This window comes from Colletotrichum siamense (assembly GCF_013390195.1).
Source record: "Colletotrichum siamense strain Cg363 chromosome Unknown KSG_Cg363_contig09, whole genome shotgun sequence".
NCBI lineage: Eukaryota > Fungi > Ascomycota > Sordariomycetes > Glomerellales > Glomerellaceae > Colletotrichum > Colletotrichum siamense.
This window is the reverse complement of record NW_023501022.1, coordinates 2459510-2476935: the sequence shown is the minus strand read 5'-3', so window position 1 is coordinate 2476935 and position 17426 is coordinate 2459510. Positions and strand designations below refer to the sequence as shown.

General features: G+C 52.7%; 5 protein-coding genes across 5 annotated transcripts; 3 read left to right on the top strand and 2 right to left on the bottom strand.

Annotated features, from left to right (window-relative positions):
- Positions 1–240: 240 nt before the first annotated feature.
- Positions 241–516, bottom strand: CGCS363_v013358 (uncharacterized protein; the record flags this gene model as incomplete). The annotated part of the gene is made up of 1 exon (XM_036645207.1): positions 241–516. One exon carries the CDS (start codon positions 514–516, stop codon positions 241–243), a length of 276 nt encoding a protein of 91 aa, XP_036489467.1.
- Positions 517–2148: 1632 nt separating this feature from the next.
- On the top strand, positions 2149–2453 carry CGCS363_v013357 (uncharacterized protein; the record flags this gene model as incomplete). Its single annotated transcript, XM_036645206.1, has 2 exons — positions 2149–2242; positions 2302–2453. The coding sequence occupies 2 exons, from the start codon at positions 2149–2151 to the stop codon at positions 2451–2453; spliced, it is 246 nt and encodes an 81-aa protein (XP_036489740.1).
- Positions 2454–2495: 42 nt separating this feature from the next.
- CGCS363_v013356 (uncharacterized protein) lies at positions 2496–2981 on the top strand (the record flags this gene model as incomplete). The annotated part of the gene is made up of 1 exon (XM_036645205.1): positions 2496–2981. The coding sequence occupies one exon, from the start codon at positions 2496–2498 to the stop codon at positions 2979–2981; it is 486 nt and encodes a 161-aa protein (XP_036489739.1).
- An 8348-nt stretch (positions 2982–11329) lies between these two features.
- CGCS363_v013355 (uncharacterized protein) lies at positions 11330–12616 on the top strand (the record flags this gene model as incomplete). Its single annotated transcript, XM_036645204.1, has 1 exon — positions 11330–12616. One exon carries the CDS (start codon positions 11330–11332, stop codon positions 12614–12616), a length of 1287 nt encoding a protein of 428 aa, XP_036489455.1.
- Positions 12617–13206: 590 nt separating this feature from the next.
- On the bottom strand, positions 13207–17400 carry CGCS363_v013354 (Uncharacterized protein; the record flags this gene model as incomplete). Its single annotated transcript, XM_036645203.1, has 2 exons — positions 13207–15001; positions 15101–17400. The coding sequence occupies 2 exons, from the start codon at positions 17398–17400 to the stop codon at positions 13207–13209; spliced, it is 4095 nt and encodes a 1364-aa protein (XP_036489741.1).
- Between the last annotated feature and the right edge of the window lie 26 nt (positions 17401–17426).

The window sequence follows — 17426 nt, the reverse complement described above, 5'->3', positions numbered from 1 at the left end:
TGTCCACAAAAGGAGCAGCCCTCCAGCTCTTGTACTTAGCCACCACTGTACCGGGGCCCTCAGGCTCGCTGTGATGCCCGGCCCTAGTCTTGTCAGACATCACGGGCGGCACTTTTCAAGCTCCGCATTGCCCATCTCTGACCGTGATTTGGCGACTCTCTTTGATTCAAGCGCCCGTTGGATCGTCGGCTTGATTTCCGTTCCGCATATCTTCGCCATTCCACGAATGCCCATTCCCGCTTAGCCAAACTTGCGGCTGCCGCCCTTAGGACCCTTCTCCTCCTTCTTGGCCTTCTTGCCCTTGCCGATCAGCTCAAGGTGACCGGCGCGCTCTCCGAGAAGCTTCTCCGTCTGGTTGACAAGTCCCGCAGCGAACTTCTTCTGCATCTTGTCGGCGGCCATGCCCTTCTTGGCCTTCTGAGGCTTCGCCACTCGTTGCGTGTTCTTCTGCTTCTGCTGCTTGGGCTTGCCCGTCGGCGCGGGCCGAGACGATGACTTCAAGCCGCCTTGCGCCATTTCGTTTGATTATCTCGCTCGCGCGGGTCTGGCCGCAGAGAGAGGGTCTGGCCGCAGAGAGAGGGCTTCGTAGGGAGTCTCCGAGACGGACGTCGGCCGCAGTTGCTTCGTTTGCAGATCGAGAGTATGGCCGACCGCGTGGTGTGATTGTGATAGGTGCACGATTTTGAGTTCTATTAGCCGAGAACAAACGCTGCGGAAGTGATCCGACTGATCGAGATTGTTCAACGAAGACGTCGTAACGCTTGTTCGTCGTGGTCTGGGAGGAGAATGGGAGAAAGCGAATGCTGGGGCGGCGACAACCTGAGAAAATTTTAGTGGATCCGATCTTATCTTCACCGACACACCGACCCCGTACCCCACTTTGTCACAGATACAAAGTACGTACCTCAGAGGACCCCTGATTCCTCCCCCAGTTGCCTTTTTCGCATTCCCCTTCACAAACGCTGAACTTTGGAGGTTTAGCTGTCAGTACGTTCCGTCGCGGACACATTTAGCCTGTTCAGAGAGTACCAGACCTATAGGAACTTGCTAGACCTACGATATTTCGAATATGAATCGACCTGAGAGTGTACCCCCTGAAGTATGCGGTTGTCGGCATCACAAACCGTCGTCTACTCTGTATCGTGGGCAGATGTCTCTCATCACATGCCCATTGATATGCGCGGGACAGTCCTAGCCGCCACCGTCTCGCCTCCCAAAGGCTAGGAAAAGATGGAACGGTCGAAATCATTGCAGAGAGAAAGGATGAACGGGCGAGGCATCCTACAAGCTGCAATTGCTGCGCATTGTATGGTACGAGACAGGTACGGTTGGGTTGTATTCGAAAGGTACCGGTATTATGCACAATATTGAGGCGTATTTTTGCATCGGTGATACAATTGTATGATGGACGTTGAGCCTCGACGGTAGGATTGCCGTAGTGTATGAGCTACGGGGCTTGTGTGCAATGCTAGACCAACAAGCGCCGTCGTCCAGCAGCTTGAGCAATCCAAAAACTTTTGGAGATTTTCTCGATTCGACACATCTAGACTGCAGTCTCGTCCATTACGCGGCTATGGATGTTGTCTGGAAAGTTTGACACCTTTTGGCGCTTGCCAGCAGTTACTTGTGCATAGAAGAAGGTTGGGAATGTCCACATCGCCCCTGAAGAATAGATGCGTCAGGTTATCGCCTTGCTTTGACCTGACATGCATGATATCAGCTCCACGTGACGACGATTGGTACATTATTCGAGATTTTCTGAGGTTCTGACCCTCGCGTTCAAGTGATGTGGAATGCACTCATCCAATTGGTCCGGAACGCGAATCTGGTGGTGCTTCGTTGAAGCCACACACCATCCGCGCCGTTGCATCCTTCCCGCACACCATACGATCGCCGCTGGAGACTGGCACTTACATCCAAGCCTTACCTTCCGCGAATGTACACCCTACATCAGGCAACAGCATAATCACCTCTGTTGCTGCCGTTCCCGGGCTGTTGCCGTCTGTCATAGGCGTCTCTGTCGTCGTCCTTCTTCTCCCTTACCCATCCGTCTTCTAGCCAACAACGAGCCTCGGTTTATTCGCATCAATACTTCACCATCGACAACACCAAAGACGATCGACTTTGTCCATCACGATGAAAATAAAAATGAAGCATGTAGCATTCTTCGGCGGCACGGGTCGGACCATATTCAATAGTCTTTGCCACGCCCTTCTGGACGAAACCATCTTTTGCCACGTCCGTATGTCGTTGTCATTCTGGCTGGTTCTTGTAGACCGAACACTCACCAACTTCGTTCAGTTATTCGGGATACAGACAAGCTGAGGGCTTTGCTTGTCAGCTCGATGCCTGACCTCGCACGCGAATACTCTCTTCGTCTTCGCGTTGTTCAAGGGGACGTCTTGAGCTACGACGACGTCGCAAACGTTCTATTCCCGCCTCAGACATTGTAGGAACCTGTGGAGGTCATCATATTCGGAATATCCGGCTTCAGAATGAATGCAGGGACCACGGAGCATTCTAAGTTCGACGACACTTTGAGCGAAGATGCCGCGAGAGCCATCAGAGATGTCCTAGATCTGGGATATGAGAAATACAGCAACGGGTTGCCCACAACGCCGCCCCGATTTGTTGCCTTGGGCACTCTGGGGGTTGATAGCGCTTTCTGGGCGACCTCTGATCCGACTGCTATCAAGTTGAGACGTAGCTGCCGGTGGTTCTACGACAATTCCTTCCACAAGGATCTGTACGGGATGGAAAAACTTGTGGCTATCGAATTTGGTGAGCTTTGCCGCAACACGCTGGTTGTCCGGCCTGGGTTTCTCACCGACGACGACCCAAAGGTATTCATCGTCCACATCGGTACCGTCATGAGCCCGCCATCGGGTTTTACCATCAGCAGAAAGACTTTAGGCGAGTGGTTGTTCCGGCATGGCGTTTTTGGCAACTTGCAAGGCATCATCAGTATCACCGGCTCTTGAAGAATCAGTGTCTAGTCGTATGGGCAAGGTGGACGAAGGCGAAGGAGAAGAAAATGGCCAAGAAGGACGACGGCTAAGACGGACGACAGCCAAAAGGGCCAATGATAAAAGGCACAGTGACAGAAGTATCACCTATAAAGGGACTCCGTGACTTCTAGAACGCAGATATCCCTTGCTCCATGTGGCCAAACCTTTGATATTTTATGTGCTATGCTCTGACCCTGCAGAAGACACCAAAAAGCCCCATCAAAATAATCGATGTTCAAGTCTGATGCAAGCCAGGTATCGTCGCGTCAATCGCGTGTTCATGCAGGGAAAATAATTGCCTATTTTGTGTGTTGATCTAATTTTTGATTGGCCTCGACAAGGATGGGAATCTCTGCAGTGTAAGGCAGTGCGTGAAAGATCTGACATACATCCTCAAAATCCTCCACGTAATTATACGATATGCAAGCTGTGTGTGTCCAGTTTAACAAACGTTGCCAGGTATTATTTGAACAGCGGAGGGATGACCTCCGCATGGCAAGTTCACGCCCAACCTCACTTGTACGAAAGCTTAGCCTGCGGCTGCTCCCTCGTGGCTGACAGTGGCCGGACATCATGCCTGACCACGGAACCTTCCAGTAGCTTGCTCCTCTCGCAGCAATTTGGGTTCATTAGTGGTCAAGCTTTGCGGTAATGCTTCTCTGCTGCTGATGGTTTGAGTCAAGAATTCTGTTGCCTGGCGGTGGCTGTGGACGGTTTGTCACTAAAAAGCTTGTCATGTTAGCGGGCTAGTGAACTGGATCCTCAAAGGCGATCGAGCCATTGGATTATGCGCCTCGCGCTTATTCCTACCTATGACATTTGATGAGTGATTGCTTAGAAACATTGGGCTGAAATAGACCTTTGGGAGACTGTTACATGAACTCACAAGCGTTGCAGGTCGGCCCAGAATCAAAATCAGGACAGTCTGGAGGGTGGTTTCAAGCCGATACTTCGATCCAGCATATTGGACAATTTCGTCCAACGGTTGATGGCTGAACATCCAAAAACATATCACTCCATTCAGTTTCGAGGGCACTATTCTTATGAGCACCAACCTCTTTTAAGTGATAAGCGCCGTATGCCATGCTAAACATTCACAGCCGCCTTAGTGTTCCCTGAGTGATGGATCCATCGCCCACTCTGGAAGACTGAGACACACCCCTAGAGAGTGAGACCGACCTGCGGGAGGAAGCGCCACAACTTCCATTTCGGTATTGTTTCCTCAAAGGTGGCGGCCGGTTGTGGCATCCAAGCCCTAGGGAGGATCAAGGGCGCATCTGCTGATACACGGCAGTTCCACTACTTCGGTTCAGTGTTCCGGCAACTGGCAAGAGGCGGTGGGGATAACAGATCGCCGCCAACTCATGGACTGCGACTCAACGGAAGATCTGGTGTGACGGTGTGACGGTGTGACTATGAGATCATTGAGGTGTGACAGTAAGGGTCGATATGGAGAACGAAGAATGCCTTGAGTTTGTGCGCTACAAATGCTATCAAACGCCATCGCCATGCCTTTCCGCCCATGAACGTACAATTTGAACACTATGTAACCATATCACCTCACCGGTTGAAGTAGTAGAACATGTCATCAACATCGCCCCCTGCCGTGACCGCTTCAGGAGGCAGACTCACAGCACCTAGCTGCCACTGCCAGTGAGCCTCCATCCTCACTGACTCCATACCCATGTCAGCAGACATTCTTACGTGGTTGGTATCCCATTCTCCAGGAAACGCTGCATGAGGATTCATCATGCCCGTCAACGAGAGGTCGGCTGACGGTTGCGCCAAAGTTGCGGCATTCATGGATGGCGTAAAATAATTGTTCCATTCTTGCGGTCTAGCTTCAGGACTGCTGAATGCTGGAAAAGGAGTCTGGTAGGATTCGGCTGACGATGTGGGAATCATTGGCGTAGACATAGCGCCGATCATCGAGGATCGGGCAGATCCTACAGCTGTTGGAGCTGTAGAGATGTACTCGCTAGGTGGACTGTGTGACAAAAACGAGTTGCGACGAGAGCATGTGGTCGATGAGGTAGCTGAGTGTGGGTGAATAGGCATGGGACTAAGACTGAGAAGTCTATCACCATTGCTTGGAGTGCTGAAGTCACCACCGAAGGCTCTCAAAACGGCTTTCAGATGCTTCTTGATGACTCGTAGTTGACTCCCGCCAGGGACAAAGTCTGAAGCGGCTATATCCACAAGCCGAGACGCGAGAGCTTCAAGACGAATATCGTATGCATCCATCTGTGGATTCATCGCGTACGCCCCAGAGGCCTTTTGTGCGTAGATAAAAGATAGACCGCGAGCGCAGGCGTCCATAGTCGGGCAGAAGATGTCAGGAACGTTGCTCCGGTTCTGTATTGGGAAAGACGAAAGCACCGGATCTTCATGCTCTCCGACTTGGAGCATTATATCGGCTGATTGCTGTGCAGAAACCAGAAAACTCTCGACGGCCGCTTCGTTCAACAGCAAGGGATTTGTTGAGGTCGATGCTCCGGTAGACGGGAAGAGCAAATGTATCGACATGGTATGGTACATTGCCAGTACGAAGTAACGCGAAGGAGCGGGCGCCGATTGAAGGTTGACCACGAAAATATTCTCCGCCAGCACTCTGGAAGCATCATGACAAACGGCAGTCGCATTTTCGAGAGCGGCGGCTCCGAGATACGTGTTGAAGATATAAGCTGCTGTGCTGGCGATATGGGCCAAGGGCCAGATGTCTTTGATCATTTCCTTCTGCTTCTGGAGTGTTGAAAAGTTATCAGAGATCTCGTCGAGCCGCATCATTGCGGAAGAAGACTCATCAGCGGGCAGGAGGATCGATGCTGCGCTTGTGGGTTGCAGTTGAGAGACAAGAGTGCGTTTTTGGAGCGAGATCCAAAGATTGAGAGCGTACGTAGTCCAGTAAAGGTAAGCCGCGATCTCCTTTTCCACTTCGCAGACATCGATGCCGTTGATACGGCTTGTAACTAAGGAGCCCCCTGATGCGGAGATCTTCTCTTTAATCTCAGTGGCTATGCGGCCAGCGAGGTTGATGTAGCAGGTTGCGCGGCGGGTTTGTTTCTGGCACAAGGCATTCCAGCCAAGAAGCATGAGAGTTTGCGCCGTAGAAAGACTGGGAAGCGAGACTCCGTCTCCAGGCATGCCCGGCTGGGTGGCTGCAGTCAGCACTGGGCGATTATGAAGTTGAGAAGCCGCCCAACTGAAAAGTGTGTGAGCCTTTCCCAGGGCAACTTCGTCTCCGAGTGACATGGAGGCGTCAGCAAGTATTACGGCGAGGTGAATCTCGTCGTGGGTGCTGTCTCTGAGTGCCCGCAGAAGGAGAGTCTTTGATACAAGAAAGGAGAGCGGATGAACGCTGTACCACACATCAACCAGCTGTCCGATTTGCCGGGTGCCGTATTCTGACAGTGGACTCGGACCTGGCAGTGTTGCGTCGAACATTGTCAGGGCTGTGTCGCTGGCGAGGGTACTCGAGTAAAATCTTCCACCACCGTGTTCCAAGAACGTCGATCCTAGACTTCCGACCTTATTGACAACTAGGCTGACCAAATCATGAGAGAGGAAATGAAGAATGCTTGTATACTAGAATCATGAAGATTAGGCTTTGAGTTTTGAAAGTCATCGGGGCCTCATACTTTCGGGTCTTTTTGAAAAGACTTGGAATTGCTGTTTCCACCCTGTCCTGATGGGTTGCGTTGAAGTGTATGGCGGAGGGTGGCATCATTGCCTTCAAACTCTGGCTTTGTGCCGAGGCCAAGATATTCTCCAAAGTTTCCCTGAAATATTTCTTCCAAGACAGTTGCCACATCCTCGCAATCTAATGAGACTATCCCATTCTCCGCTGAGAAAGTCGGATTCTCTAGAAATAATGTGGAGCGCGAAGAACCGGCAGTGGAAGATCGTTGACGTCGCATCATAGGTATGGAGATGGTTCCATCAGCGTTGCTGTTCCTTCGACTCCCATCTCGAGAAACCGGGCGAGGTTTGGTTGGTCGAGAGTCCCAGTCGTATACGCAGTCGACATTCTGCTTGCGGCAAGCTTCGCAAATGGTCTCGTTGGAGCACTTGATCTTTCGAGCTCTGCAAAAAGCGCAGCTCTTTCGAAGAGGATGTCTAGACACATGAGACATGGCGGAGTTTGGCTATGGAGTGGTCGGTAGGACGTAGTATAGGAGTGATTTGAAGTTCATCGGGGGTAAGAGATTGAGAACAATCCTGGTCGAAGGGATGAATCATGATGATAGCAAAAAGACATCGTTGATATAGGGAGTACCCGTATATTATAAGTTGTCGGGATGTGGGTAAGTGATGACAATTCAGTCCACCGGGCTGGACGTGACCCGGCGTCACAACACTATGCCCCAGAGGCTCTAGGAGGCTGACGAGCGAAAGGCCTGAGATCATCTTGGAATCAACTAGTAGAACAAAATGTCGCGTCAGCAGCCCATCAGACTGGCGTGTAACAACGTATTGTGGTGCCTGATGTGTACATCGGTAGTCTGTCTTGACTCTTTGGGGTCAATTGGTAACGCTAACCGACGTCTAAGACAAGCGCGCGCCTGCGCCGCCCTCGAGTTGTGCAAACGTCGTGCGCTTAGATGCACCTGGAGGCATGTCAGCCCTAAAGAAGATACATGATCTGCGTCAATCGTGATGTATCTGACGGTACCGCGGCAACTGGACTAGCGTTGCCCAGGTGGTTCTCGACCGCCTGTTGCCCACGCGAGTAGAGACGATGATGGAAAAGCTATGAGATGGTCCGAGGCTGTGGTAATCCGGTGGACCGTCTTTTCAGTGCCATCTAGGCACCTGCTTTCTTTTCGAGAAATAAGCCGCTCTCTGAATGGTTCTGTGCAATCAATGATCCGTCCTCATCGGGAAAGTGTGGCTGTAAGGCCAGCCATTCACGTTTCAAGGATCAGAAGGGGCTGGATGACTTCTCACATCAACCAGCTCACGGCTGAACATCAAAGTCCTTGACATATGATCCTATTTGGTGAGCAGTTCAGAATCGATCCGTTGTAACCTGTTACCGATGCTACACGGAACTATTGACCCGATCTTCAACTCCTTCAACTTCACTATTGCTATCGTTTCCTTGAAGTCCGCTCATATCTGAGGACAGTCATCGCATTAATGTTTTTGAACTCATTTTAGATATCCAACGCTTCGAATGAGTCTACATGTCCTTCAAGCTGCGCCGAACTCCACATCGTCGCTCAAGTAGCATAAGAAAACCAGGTGCAAGCCATGACTATTCAACTATCCTGCCAACCAGATACCATCTCTTTCCGCATCTGCCATAGGGATCCAGGATCAACAACTCCGCAAGGTAGGTCTAACAACTCAACTGCCTCGCCCTGAGAGTTGACATGCGTCAAGAGAAGCTCTCGCTTGACTTGAAGGTCATGCTGCCCACGGTTGCGAGCCACCGTCGTCCAATCCTGAACCGTGCGAGAATCAAGCTCGAGATCCCATGTTCCTCTCCACGTAACTGAGGCGGGTTTTACCTGGTATGAGAACTTACAAGCTTGTCTCTGGCCGGTGCTCCACAGCGTCAACGTGTGTAGTCTTGGCATGGAAAGAGCAGCTTTTGCGGCATTCTGCAAGAGATTGAAAACATCCTTGAGTTTGGCTTTGGGAGAAAGCGTATCAGATGTGAGAACCAACGACTGCATATGTTTCCAAACCCACGATGGCTGACACGATATGAAAAAGTCCCTGGCCTCAACTATAAATGCGGCAGAGAGGTGTTCAAGATTGAGGCTTCTAGTTGCAACGGCAGAGCTCACCACGGGTGATGCGACGCGCGGCATACCGTAACCGAATGATGGGTAAGACTGGTTGAAAATTTTGGCGTAATGTTCGCTTGTTTCTTCAAACAACGATACTCTTTTCAGCGTACTTGGTAGGTGCAGCCTAATCAAGTCGCAATAACCTATGAAACCTCAGTACAGATCAAATCACATTTTAGACCATACAAACGATAATGAATGCCCGCGAGAGATACTTCAGTCATTTCTTACCTCTTTCATCGATAGACTTCTGTATCCCCACATTCCATCGTTCCCATGGCTCGTAGATCAGCGATTCCAAGCGAGGTAGTCTGTTTAGGAGACGCTCTAGAGCTCCAAGCTCGAACTGACGACGGCACTGCCGACGGAGCACAAACTTAGTGACTGCATGTACCGATGGTAGATCGTCGGTAAATTTGGGATAGATTGGCTCAAATATCCGGGATATTGACTCTGATTCAGGAGCTTGAACCTGTACGCCATCGATCCAACCATGCTTTGGGTCCTGAACGTCAGCGGAAGTGATCTCAGCCGACTCAGATGCAGAATAGTCGACATTTGGATATCCATTCTCATTATCTCCTCCGAAGTAGAGATTCTTGAAGGCGTGTTCCCTGTCGCTAGGTGACTGAGCACTTAGCTCTAGTGTTAGCTCACTACCGGCTTGCCATTGATGCAAGATGGAAAACAGCTTTGAAATGGCCTCCCTGACCACCTCGGCGTTGCCTTTTTGCCATTTCTCGCCCTCAATCCGTCGGCAGGTTCTGCATGAGTAACGTCGTAGCTCGATATTCAACCAGATGTGTTTGACTAAATGCCGCGATCGAACAATATTTCGTAAGCCATCTACACATGATGTTCCAAGTTTAAGTCGGCGAAAATTCTTTCTTTCGATCTCATGTTGCCACTCTCCGCAAACCGAGGCGTAGATTGCCCATCCGTGTTTCGCCTGCATAAGATGGTGGATGATCATCAAACGGAGCTCTGCTGGTAATGAACTCCATGTTGGCATTTTCGATATACTGATGGGCGAATTTGTGCTTAATCCGTGAAGTGGGAGTTGGTGATTAGGAAACAACTTGAATGGAAGGGGAAAAGACTGTTGAAATAAGAGGTAGTGTTGACGTAGGATTGAGGATGAGGACCGGAGTCAAAACCCGGCGCTTTTTTATTCGCGTGGCTAAGACAAGCTTTTCCGTCCGTGAGGACCTTGTGAAGCCATCTTCGCGTGAGTCACGGCGAGGTCAGCGACCTTGTTGGTAGTGAGGCTATTGTCAATTGTTGTATGCTCCGGTAACTCCATACCTTTGCGATAATCGGCGGGCGAAATGACAGTCACTCCAAAAGCTCTCATTTTCAAATTGTCTTCTCTCGGAGAAATCGACATTCGTGCAGAAGCACGATACGACAGTTATGGTTATGACGATTCCGTGCAGAGATCTACTCCGGGCTGAAGTGGCTGTGGTCATGGCAAGGAAAGGCTGGAGCCAACGGAAGACGAGAAAGGCTCTCAGGAAAGCTGCACCAACTATCGAGAGGAGACTATTGGTCCAAAGATTCTGTTAAGTGTATATATAGCAGCCTATTGACCAGGCCCCTTGGAGACGTACAAGCAATATGTGAGCTGATTGGCGTGGGGGCCAATGCAAGCAGGTAGGCAGCGAGGTTACAGTCCACTGGGACTAGAATAACCGACGCGTGACTGCGGCACAGCGATTTAATTGAGATCGAAATAGTAGCCTCGTAGCAGCTTTATAAGTCGTAGAATACAATGAATCCGTTCTTCCCTTCCTGATCTCCAGAGCTTTCGGTAGTCTCTAGTCTCCAAAATGGTCTCGAATCGTACGCTTCGAATGAGCCTACACGGGCTTCGAACTGTATCCAACTCTACGCCGGGGCACACTTGGCCTGAAATGATCAACCACCTTTACTCTTCAGATTTTGCAGACGTTACAGTGCCGTTGAGTACGATTCAAATGTACCGCAGTCAATTATCTCAACATGCCAATCCTCTCTTTTCGACAATCCCCTAGGCATTTACGACTGCGCTGCTTTAGCGGTGTCAGCCCTGTTAATACAAAACTACAATTATACTTTAGATCCTGCATCCGCAACTGAAGCAGACAACATTCTCAAGTTTGGAGATTTGGCCTCGTTCGACGGTCTTGGAACTTTCCAGCGTATCCTCAGCTGTGTGGGCGCCTCAGAGCCCAGCGAGACAACAACATATGGGCATCTACCGGAAACTGAGTTTGGTACCTGGGCGCTGAACACCACCAGCTATCACAAATTATTCGAGGTCGACGAGAATCTCAATGATACTCTGGACTATTTGAAGCCTCTATGCTCCCAGGTGAGGTCACCGGAAGCTGATATAGCCGGGCCCGGTGTAAGTACATGGCTTCTGGGCAAGGTCTTTATCTAATGATATTACAGGTCACAGTTTCCTACATAATTCAAACAGGATTGCTCTTATGGTTCTTCATTTTGTCTTTACTGATACCTCGAGATCCAATCTACTCCATGCCTGTAAAGGCGGTAGCTGCACTAGGGCGGTTCAGGAGAGGCAACGAACAGCAACACTGCTCTACCACGGTGTATCTGATGGAGCGACTGCGAGCCTCCAGATTTGCCGTGGCTTTATACTCATCCATCATTGACTTCCAAGAAGCCCAAGCGTTCTTCACCTTAGCAGTGCAGCTGACTACGATCGTCATGTTCATGACCGACCAGGTCCCCGTCATCCGCATTGACTGGCGAGCGGCTCGAATCTACTCGGCGGGAAACACGCTTGTCGTCCTTCTCATGCAGTCGGAACTGCAACGAAAAGGGCTGAGATGGTGGTACATGTTCTTTCTCTCCTTCGCCGTCGGCGTTCTGGGCATGGTGATTCGAAACCTGGGCTCAGAAGCGCCAATCACGCTGGGCGCGATAGCCAAGTGCGGCAATCGGAGCCGAAACATCATGCAGACGTGCTACAACAACGGATCATCTGCTTTCAGAGATGCATTTCGGGACGAAGACCGGGGTGGTTCGGACTACTTCATCAGCTTCTTGTTCAGCACAGTCGTCTTGTCAATTGACCAACTAGGACACATCACTCGTCTGCGGCGGAGCCTGGGGTCGAAACTGGAATACTGGCCAGGCAAGCTTCCTGTTCTCATCTCGCTCCTGCGGTTCGGTTCGGTCATCTGGTGTGCTATATGGTTCGTGTCAAACGTCCTGCTAGCGTCACTCCTCATGAGAAACGCAACAGCGATCCTCAACGAGATGGGAGGTTCAGTATGGGACAGGGATAAATGGACGTTTGGTCAGATCATAGCAGTGTTGCCATGGGCTCCTGTGATATCCAAGTACCTATACTGCAGTCTTTGTGAGTCATTAGCACTGAATCCCTTCTACTGGATACCTTTGCTTACATTCACCGCTCAGTTGGCATCATTCATGGCGTCGGAAGCCGAATCGACGACCATTACGAAGTCGTCCTCAGCGGTACAAACCTGCTGGGTGAGATGTCTCGGCACCCTGAATATGAGCGAGAGTTCAAAGCCATTGGCTACGGTAACTTGCCTAATGTGGAAGACGGCCGCGAAGGCGGGAAGGGGCCGGATCGGGACTCGGAGGAGTGGAGCCATATTTCTCTGGAGGGCGGCGAAACCCCGGGCGAATCCCCCGGGTCTTCCACGCAGAGGCTGCTTATGCCGAGTCCTTGCTGGCATAACGCCAAATCAATCCATAGTTGACGTCGGAAACTATCTGTACGACAGCTTAATATACAGTTGTGGAGTGACAACCTCTCCAAGCTCATGATCTCGATGGTGAAAGCTAGGATCAAGCGCCGCCACCTCATCCTCGCCATCGCGACCATTCCCGATACGAACCAATATATCAGGAACCAAACCAACCTACCCCACATACCAATCGTTTCCCGCGATCGAACAAATTACACTTCCTCTAGGCATCATCCAGCCCTCTCGCTGCACCTCTCCCGCGAATGTATATGGGTCAAGATCAACGTCCCGTCCTGTGCCAAACTCTACGGTCCCCAAATCAGGGGATTTCTCCATCCACGCCCCCTCCTTCATCGACGTTAACAAGGTTCGCCATCCGGTATCCCATCGAAGAAGTGGCTTCTTGCGTCTCATAACTTTCCAACAGGGTGGCGCTCGTCATGGTAATTCTGAGCAGCTGTCGGATTCCTAGCGGAAAACCTCCCACCGGATTTTCTGGATATGGTATTCCAATCGCCGAGCGGATTTCGCGGGGTTCAACTTTGCCAGAGTGGAAAATGCATATGATTGAACCCACCTCCCAAAGCAAACAAGCCCATGTTCATATGAGCCCACCAACCGCTCTTTTCTAAAGTCTCGCATCTAGAAACATGTCGTCTGCCATCCCATCTACACCTGCAAAGCCATATCCTCCCGATTGGCATGGCTGCCCTTCCTCCAGGCTTCTGTATGATCCCTTCCTGCCTTGACTCCCTTAGCCTCCCCGACCTTGCCCCATCCACCACCGCCAGGCGTGTTCACAATGATCCTCTCCCCAGGCTTCATGGGCGCGCTGTTCTTGGCGCCCAGATTGAACCTTCTCTCCTCATACTCCACCTCCTCCTGGTCCTGTTGGCCAGCCCCCTTCAGCCTCTTGAGACTCTTCTCCCAGCTGCCCTTCTCGACCTTTCTAACCCACACATTCAGCCCTGCCTCGCCGTCCTCTCCGCCCGCAAGACCGTACGGCCGGTAGACCCTCCGTTCACTTAGGATAGACACCTGCACCGGGATGCGGAACTCAATATCCCTAATAACACCGTCACCTCCCCGATGCTGCCCGTCTCCACCACTACCCTTCCTCAGTGAAAATTCCCTCAAAATAACGGGATATCTCCTCTCAAACACCTCCGAGTCCGTGATGCGCGTGTTGGTCATGTGTGTATGTACTCCACTCGTGCCCTCCCACGTGGGCCCAGCACCGCTGCCACCCGCGATGGTCTCGTAGTACCCAAAGCCCTTGACCTCCTTCTGGCCCGTCAGGTTACCACCGAAACCAAACGTAAGGTTGTTGCAGTCGCCCTGGCTGGCAGCACATGCCTGGAAGGCCTTGAAGATGACATCCGTGACGCGCTGGCTCGTAAGCACATTCCCTCCCACCACGGCAGCCCCATCCGAAGGCGAGAGAAGCGACTTGGGCGGAATCTTGACGTTAATCGGCTTCAGGCAACCCTGGTTCAGGGGAATGTCTTCGGAGATGAGACATCTGAGGCAGTAAATAATGGCGCTGTACGTCACGGCTTCGGGGGCGTTCACGTTTCCGTACACCTCCGGTCCGGTCCCCTCGAAATCAAAAACTGCCTCGCCCTTATCCGCATCAATCGTGACCTTGAGCCTGATGGGGCTGCCGTCATCCATAAAATCAACAGCCTGCAGATCACGCCCCTCGAAGCGCTTGCTGACCTGCTTCAACAGCGTTCTCACGCAGAGCTCAGCGTTGTTCTGGATGTTAACCATGTAAAACTGCACCGTCTCCTCGCCGTACTCCTCAATAAGCCCCTCGATAAGAGCGATGCCCTTCTGATTAGCCGAGACCTGCGCCCTGAGGTCGTTGATGTTATCCGCCAAGCAGCGCGTACCGCTGCAGCCGGGGTACTGGGCGGGCTCGTTGTACAACAGCTCCGTGACGCGCTTTTCGTCGAAGCGGCCTTCGCTGACTAGCTTTTCGCTCTTAATCGCCGCGCCTTCCTGGTAGAGCTCTTTAGAATGCGGCGGCATGCTGCCGGCCGTGATACCCCCAATGTCGGCGTGATGAGCCCTGGAAGCAGCGTAGAACAGGATTTTGTCGCCCTTCTCGTTGAAAGCAGGCATCACGAGCGTGATGTCTGGCAAGTGGGTGCCGCCGTAGGATGGGTGGTTAGAGATGATGACGTCCCCCTTTTTCAGGTCACCCTTCCAGATCTCGGCTTGGCGCTTCACGCAGGTTGACATGGAGCCGAGATGAACGGGAAGATGCGGCGCGTTAGCCACGAGCCCTCCACTTGCGTCAAATATGGCACAGGAGAAGTCGAGGCGCTCCTTGACATTTGTACTGACACTGGTCTTTTGGAGGGCACGTCCCATTTGCTCCGCGATGGCCATGAAACGATGACCAAAGATACTAAGCATAATGGGGTCGACGTCTCGTTCGCCGTCCTTCTTAGCAGCTCTATACATTCGTCAGTTCTGCTGTCTTGGAGCTTTGTCTTCACCGTCGGCGATGGGTATGAAAAAAGCGTATTAGAGAGAAAAGAAAAGGGGATCTTACCCATCATCCTTTGAGCCTTCCTTCTCAATATCAATAACAACATGTGTATCGAGGATCAGAGCCGTAGCTTTCGGCGTCACTACAATTGTTTGTGTTCCGTCCGCCAGCATGGCAGGCCCCTTGATAGTCTCGCCTGTACTGAGATCCTCGAGCTTGTAGACAGGCGTATCCAGCCGTCCCTCCTCGAAGTACACCTTTTGCCGGTCCATCGCCTTGCTGACCTCAACATCCTTCCGCTCAAGCACCTTCAACTGTTGATCCACAGTCTTCTCGGAATGCCGGAAGCTCTTGCCGATGCCCCTCACACGCACGTCGTCGACGATGATGTCGCGCTCGTCCAAGGTAAACCCGAACTCGTAGCGGTGCTGGCGGACGAACGCCGTTCCATAGTCCCACTCGTCGCCGTCCTTGCTGCCCTCGGGCTTGATAATCATCAGCGCAGACTCCGTCCCGCGGTACCTCATATTGAGGTACTCCTCAAACACAATTTCCTTGTCCTCGAACCCCTGCGCCTTGAGCGCCTCGCGCGACTTCTCTTTAAGCTTTTCCATCTTGCTCTTTAGCTCGTCGGCTGCCTTGCCGGGGAACTCCCACACCTTGGAGTCGGGCTCCTGCCTCTCGTCGACGACGTCGGCCAGAGCCATCCCGTACGCCGACAGCACTGAAGAGTACCGGTGGATGAGGATCTGCTTGATGCCCAGCGCCTCGGCGATGGCGACGGCGTGCTGCCCGCCGGCGCCACCGAAGGTTGCCAGCCGGTGCTTGGAGGAGTCGTGGCCTTTGGCTTCCGTGATGGACCGGATAGGGCGCGTCATGGTCTCGTTGGCCACAGTCAGGAACCCGTACGCCACCTCGTCGACGCTCATGTTCTTGCCGGTCTCCTTGTTTACCTGGTCCGCCAGTTCTTGAAGGACCTTCTTGCTGGCCTCGGGGTCGAGCCCCTGGTCCTCGTTTTCGCCAAAGATCTTGGGGAAGAACTCGGGCAGCAGGCGCCCTAGGTAAAGGTTTGCGTCGGTGACGGTCGCCGGGCCTCCCTTACGATAACATGCCGGGCCCGGATGCGCTCCGGCTGATTCCGGTCCGACGACAAACAAACCGTTCTTCCAGAACAGCATCGAGCCGCCTCCCGCCGCTACAGTGTTGATGTCCAGTTGCGGCGACTGGATGGTGACTCCAGCAGTGGTCGTTTCGAAGACGTGCTCATACCTTCCCTCGCCAAATCTCGACACATCCGTGCTGGTACCGCCCATATCGAACCCAATCACAGGAACCTTGGTCTCTTCGTCGTACGACGTGATCGCATACCCGACGACGCCGCCCGCCGGTCCGGACAAAATGGCCTTCAATCCAGTGAAGTTCTCCACGTCCACCAGGCCGCCGTCACTCTGCATGAACTCACATCTCGCACCTCTCGCCCCTTCCTCTTTCTGCACACTCCTCGTTCCCAAACCACCCTCGAAGCCAGCCTGGAAGCCGGAAATGTATTTCTTTATCGCCGGTGTGAGGTACGCGTCAGCACAGACCGACGTAGCCCGTGAGACCAACTTGATCATCGGCATCAACTCGTGGCTGAGCGAGATGTGCTTGAACCCAATCTCCCTCGCGATCCTCCCCACCAATGCCTCGTGGTCAGGAAACGTATACCCATGCATCAGACAAACCGCCACGCTGTGGATCCCTTGGTCATACACCTCCTGCAACTGCCTCCTCACCCCCTCCTCCTCAGGCCTCCTCAGTATCCTCACAGCCTCCCCGCTCGTCCCCCTCACCACCTCCGCCTTTCCAGCCTCCGCTGTCCCCGCCTTCACCTCAACCTCCGTCACCGTCCTCGCCGGATCCTCCGCATAGTCCTCCAACGTCACCCGCTCCTCCACCTCCACGACCGTCTCGTACAACACATCCGGCTTCCGGATCGCCAGGTCGAAAATCTTGGGCCGGCTCTGGTTCCCGATCGCCAGACAGTCCCTGAACCCTTCCGTGACGACCAGCGCGATCTTCTCGCCCTTGCGCTCCAGCAGCGCGTTCGTCGCGACCGTCGTGCCCATGCGGATCGATTCGATCTTGGCTGTGTCGAGCGGCTCCCCGCGCGGGATCTCGCGGCCCAGGAAGTGCGACATGATGCGCCGGATGCCTTCGAGCGGCGCGTCGTCGTAGTTGGACGGGTCCTCGGAGAGCAGCTTGATGATGGTCTCGCGGCCCGCGAGCTCGCCGACGCAGTCGGTGAAGGTGCCGCCGCGGTCGATGGCGATGCGGATGCCGCGGTCCGGCTGGGATTGTGTCGCTGCTTCAGCTGCCGCCATTGTCGCCGAGGTGGTTTGGGGTGTGA